At 41.7% G+C, this 5,666-nt stretch overlaps 1 protein-coding gene across 2 annotated transcripts in view; it reads left to right on the top strand.

Moving 5' to 3' along the window:
- The window catches only part of mn1b (meningioma 1b), a 28,146-nt gene extending 22,751 nt beyond the window's left edge, over window positions 1-5,395 (top strand). For both annotated transcript variants that reach the window (XM_039803762.1, XM_039803761.1), the window contains one exon: window positions 3,410-5,395. In XM_039803762.1, coding sequence (XP_039659696.1) covers window positions 3,410-3,633 — 224 coding nt within the window. In that variant the 3' untranslated portion in view covers window positions 3,634-5,395. The remainder of the gene's footprint in view (window positions 1-3,409) is intronic.
- The last annotated feature ends 271 nt before the right edge of the window (window positions 5,396-5,666 follow it).

Below are 5,666 nucleotides of genomic sequence, written 5' to 3'. Positions count from 1 at the left end.
TCTTGTTTTGTCACTCCAAAAACCCAAAGATATTCAGTTTAACAGGATTTGAAAAACAAACGTAAAACGTATGAAAAAATGCTAAAAACAGCATTTTCTTTTTGTTATTTTTTGCATGAAAGATTACTGTAGAGATTAGCGATGGTGGCCGGGTTGGCTCAGTGGGTAGAGCAGGCGCACATATACTGAGAGGTTAATACCTCGACGCAGAAGGTCCAGCATTCGAATCCGACCTGTGACCATTTCCTGCATGTTTCCCCCCTTTCTCACCTAGCTGTCCTGTCAAATAAAGGCGGTAAAGCCCAAAAAATTTAAATAGTTGCCGATGATTTTTCTGTCAATTAACAAATCGGTTAGTCGATAAGTTGACTAAGCGTTGCAGCTTTATACGGCCGCCTCCAGGTTTTGAGAAAGGCAAAAAAAAAAAAAAGTAGCAGAGAACGATGCATTAAAGAGGATTGTGGGAGATGTAGTGCTCTGCGCTTTTCTCGTCTCTCTCAGGTGAGCAGCAGACCGACTGAAGTGTTGTGATCTGCCCAGACTGCGTCAGCCATCATGGCCTCTTTCTTCTCTGACACATGTACCTCAGCTTGTCAGTGCTGATTCCTGCCTGTCTCCACACTACACTACATTACTATTATTATCATAACCTGTATTTTATTCTGGGAGGGCCATTGAGAGCAAGCTCTCTTTTCCAATGACGCCCTGATTGCAGCACAGATAAAAGGAAATTAATACAATCTTCGAGAAATAACAGTACACTTTACCAAAATTCTGATCAATACTATACGCCAAATTACAATATAAATGCAACAAAAACAGAAACCAGTTAGAATCACTGGTGAAGTTAATAATAGGGCTATAAAAAACAAAGGCATAACACATTTTCAAGCATCATCTTGAACGTCCCAATGGAAACTAGTTGTTCTGATTTTAGAGAATCCTGAAGCCTGTTCCATCTGTCAGGAGCGTAAAAAAGTTGAAATCCCTCTTCTCGAATTTCCAGTTGATGCCTGGCGTGATAAGTGTGTCTGAAATACTGTGTTTAGCGCAATTTAGCTGCGAAGACAGATACAGGGGACTCTGCCACACATGCTCTACACTACTATGTTTTTGGTTTTAAAACTATTCTCTTTTTGCTACATTTACGCCCCCGCGTCCACACTACTGCGGCGTTTCCGAGCCCGTAAAACGGAGACTTTTGGAAACGCCGCTGGCCCCGTTTTGGTGTGTAAACTCCGGGGTTGTTTTGTAGTCTGGACGGACACAAACGGAGACATTTTGGAAACGACGACGCACGTCAGTCTTATCGGTTAGGTAGCGTGTTAATATGGACAGAGATTAGTTCTGCTATTGGAGCTAAAACTCTTGTGTGGACGGAGATCGTTTTTGTCTCAAAACGCCACTTTAAAATGAAAAGGTAGCCATGTGGATGTGGCCTCAGACACCCGGTACCTTAAACCTCCGTGTCCACATGGGGCCAGGCAGTGGTCAATGTACATGCGGTGAGGAGACGGGTGAACAAGCAGACTGATTTTAGCGAAGGATCCCTCACATCTTCACACTCTTTCTCTGTGCTTTGAGCTTCCTGAAACATGGCACGTATTCTCTTTCTCCGGTTGTATTTTGGTGTCTACTTCAGAGCTGCAAAGATTAACTGATTAGTTGTATACTATTTTGATAAGCGATTAATCGGTTTGAGTCATTTTTCATGATAACAAATTAGGGCTGTGGTCGACTAAAGAAATTCTTAGTCGACTAACACTCATTCGATCGTACCGACTAATCGATTAGTTGATTTAATCGACAGATCTGTAAATCTCCGCAAAGAATCGTGCTAAAAGCGCCACTTTAATTCTTGTGTTTACCAGAGATGTGCTCGTACGTTTCTTGGAAATAAGTCATTCAGCATGAAAAAAAGCATAAAACATGACTAATCGACTACAGAAATCTAAGTTGACTAAGACCAAAAACGACCGATTAGTCGACTAATCGACTAAGAGGGAGCAGCCCTAAAACAAACAAAACTTCTCTGATGTCAGCTTGTTAAATGTGAATATTGTTCTAGTGTCTTCTCTCCTCTTGAGTTGTGACAGTAAACTGAATATCTTTGAGTTGGGGACAATACAAGACATCTGAGGACGTCATCTTGGGCTTTTTGGGAAACACTGATCCACATTTTGCATCATTTTCTGACATTTTACAGACCAAACTACTACTCCATCAATCCAGAAAGTAATCGACAGATTAATCGACAATGAAAATAATCGTTACTCGCAGCACCAGTCTTCTTCAAAACCTTTTTTTTTCTTCACGTCAGCCCGTCTCTCAGCAGATAAACGCCAATCCTTGACTCATATATTTTTTTGGTTACACAGCACCAAAGCGATTTCCCTCCATATGTGAAGCATGCATCGCAGGCGTCAGCATTAACTCCGTGGCACAGCTGATTATTCCATTTTACATGACTTATAATCAACCTGCGTATGGATTTTACCGGAAGCTCGGTGCAGCCATTTAAATACGAGGCTCCTCACTGGGTGACACAGGGTCGATACCGTGGCATGGTCATTATACCATTAAATTGGGTCAAGCTGGGTTAGAGGCCAGCTCTCTCCGCGCCCTTTGACCCTCTGACCGCAGGTCACGCAGGAGCGCTGCATATTTGCACGCCTGACTGGGAGAAAATGAATGTGTGTGTGTGTGTGTGTGTGTGTGTGTGTGTGTGTGTGTGTGTGTGTGTGTGTGTGTGTGTGTGTGTGTGTGTGTGTGTGTGTGTGTGTGTGTGTGTGTGTGTGTGTGTGTGTGTGTGTGTGTGTTCACTTGTGTGCATCAGGCAAGGGGGAGTAGAGCTCAAAGATGCATCGATTAGTTGGCAACTATTTTGATTGATCGATAAATCGCTTGAGTCATTTTTTTAATTTAAAAATAAGTGTAAAACTTCTCTGATTCCAGCTTGTTAAATGTGAATATTGTTCTAGTGTCTTCTCTCCTCTGTGACAGTAAACTGAATATCTTTGAGTTGTGGACAAAACGAGACATTTGAGGACGTCGTCTTGGGCTTTTTGGGGAAACACTGATCCACATTTTTCACCGTTTTCTGACATTTTACTGACCAAACTACTAATGCATTCATCAAAAAAACCAATCGGCAGATTAATCGAGTGAGAGCAGAGGAAGCCTTGCTCACATCTTCTCTTTTCGGGGTGCTATCGATGGGGATGGTTGATAGTGTTGAATTAATTTCACAGTGCAGATTTAGAGTGGGAAGTGAAAATGACACTGGTTAAATTAAAAAGTGTGTGTTTTTTAATGGTTCATCTTTATCACCTAATGCCAATTACTTGAATTTTTTATTTTTTTGTGGTACAGTCTTAATTAACCTTCTCCTCTCTGTGTTTGTCTGCAGAATCGGAGCTGTCCCAGAGTAAAGCTGGAACCGGGGCCCCTGGGTCCGGATCCGGAGCCGGAGGGGGAGGGAGCAGCGGAGGGAACCACCTGCAGTGCCTGTCCGTCCACTGCACAGACGAGCTGGGGGACAGCAAGGGCCGAGGGGGGCCCGTCTCGTCCTGGCGCTCTCTCCACTCCGACATCTCCAACCGGTTTGGGACATTTGTGGCGGCACTGACTTGAACAGAAAGCCGGCCCCAGCAGGAAGAAGGGGGGAAAAAAGAAGAAGATTAGGACATTAAGACGAAGAAAAGCTTCAGAGACAAATAACGATGAGAAGGAGGAGGATGATGATGATGATGATGATGATGATGATGGCGATAACGTGTTGATGAGGCAACTGCGAGCAGCTCCTGCCTGTTCAGGGACAGAAAGACATTTACACTCATAAAAACAAACACATAGACTGACACACACAAACACACACACACACACACACACATGCGAATACCATGTTTTTTCTGACACACGCAGTCACACTTTAGGACAATACAGTACAGCGCTCTGCGGGCTCTACTCCACAATGCCCAACATCTGGGAAAACCTCAACTCAATATTTTTTTTTTTCTTTCTTCTTTTATTTTCTTTGTTGAAGAAAAAGAAAGAAATGTCAAAGGAGGAGAATACAAAAACCAGAAGAAGCAGAAGACCTAGAAGAGATATTCAGTTGTCATTGGCTTTGATTGTATACCAGCGTTGAATCAGTTCTGGTTACAGCTCTAATGTCTACATTAGCCTTCCAATTAAAGCAGTATGTACTGTTTGCCCCTCAACAGTGGTTCCCAAAAGTGGGGTCTTCACTAACTATTATTCCATCGATAAGTCATGGCAGTGACACAATGTATGACTTTTGTGCTCATGGGTTTCATACACTTTCTGTAATAAATCCCCATGCAAAGAAAACCCACCAGCACACTGTCTAACATGCAAAAATGAATGTAATAGCTCGCAGCGTTTCGGTACTAGACCGTCATCAGGCAAATGGTGTTACATACTGAGAAGCCATCTTTTGTAGGTGGTGACGGCTTGACTGCACCAATCACCAACTTCCACGTGAAATGGTACAGAAACGTTGCCAGTGTATAGATTTTTTTTTTGTGTGCAAGTTAGACCGTGTACGTGAGTTTCTTTTGCAACTTTTGACCTACGCGTGCCCCCTCCCACGCACCTGTCTCACGTTAGATAGATAGATGTGCAAAGTATTTTTCTGTTCTGTAATACAACATCTAAAAGCAACAACAAAAATCAAATAAAATGGGGGTTTGTGGACTAATTTGTGTCAGTTTAGGGGTCCTTTACATGAAAAAGTTTGGGAACCACTGGACTTTTATACACAGAAATAGTGACCCCCTCCCCTCTCAAAATGTTTCAATAGAAGTGGCAGAACTAGAAGAATATAGGAAGAGGGGTGATTTTGCATGAATGTAACTCAACTTATTTTTTTGTGAACACAACTGTATGTAAACCTTTATCATTTGCTGCTCTCTTAATCATTCATGATTTGTTGTATTTCTCTATTCTTTATTTTGGCAACAATAACTTCCCCTCATTCTCTTCTCTTCTGTTTCCTCGCCTCTACTATCGACATTATGAGCTCAACCGCTTGCATACAACTCAGCCAATGGGAACTGAAGAATGGAGGTCAAGGGATTGTTTAATAAGGGAATTGAAAAAAAAAAAAAAAGACTATTGGTATTGCACATGTATAATAAGAGAAAATTTGCTGTGTGTTAGGCAATCTTGTAATCTTTAAATAAAGCTTCTGTTGACTTTGAATTTCTGAAACAATAGATGGAGGACTGTGACGGCAATTTACGAACTGATTTTTTTTGTTTTCTTTTTTTAATAATATGTAAAGTGCAGTCGTCTGTTTTCCTGCATATTGTATATATCTGTATATGTTTTATTGAGTAACTAAATAACAATAAATATGACGTTAAAGGTGGAATTTGTGTTTCCTTTGGCAATTTGTTTTGTTCTCTAGAAGCCTCCAAAAACCTTATTAAGCACAGCAACAAACAGGAACTCAAACAATGGTATACTGACAGTAAATATTCTATTAGACTAGTGTGTGTGCCCTGAGGATCATCGGTGAATTACAGAGGTGCCTACAGTAGGCTACATCCCAAGAGATAGATGTGACAGGGGAAATTGTAGACTGATGCACGATATCTGACAAGCACGCAGGAAGCTGTGCCATATTATATCCAGAGTAC

The sequence above is a fragment of the Perca fluviatilis genome, chromosome 6 (genome assembly GCF_010015445.1).
Source record: "Perca fluviatilis chromosome 6, GENO_Pfluv_1.0, whole genome shotgun sequence".
Taxonomy (NCBI): domain Eukaryota; kingdom Metazoa; phylum Chordata; class Actinopteri; order Perciformes; family Percidae; genus Perca; species Perca fluviatilis.
The sequence above is the reverse complement of the archived record's forward strand: the minus strand, read 5'-3'. Positions and strand labels throughout refer to the sequence as shown.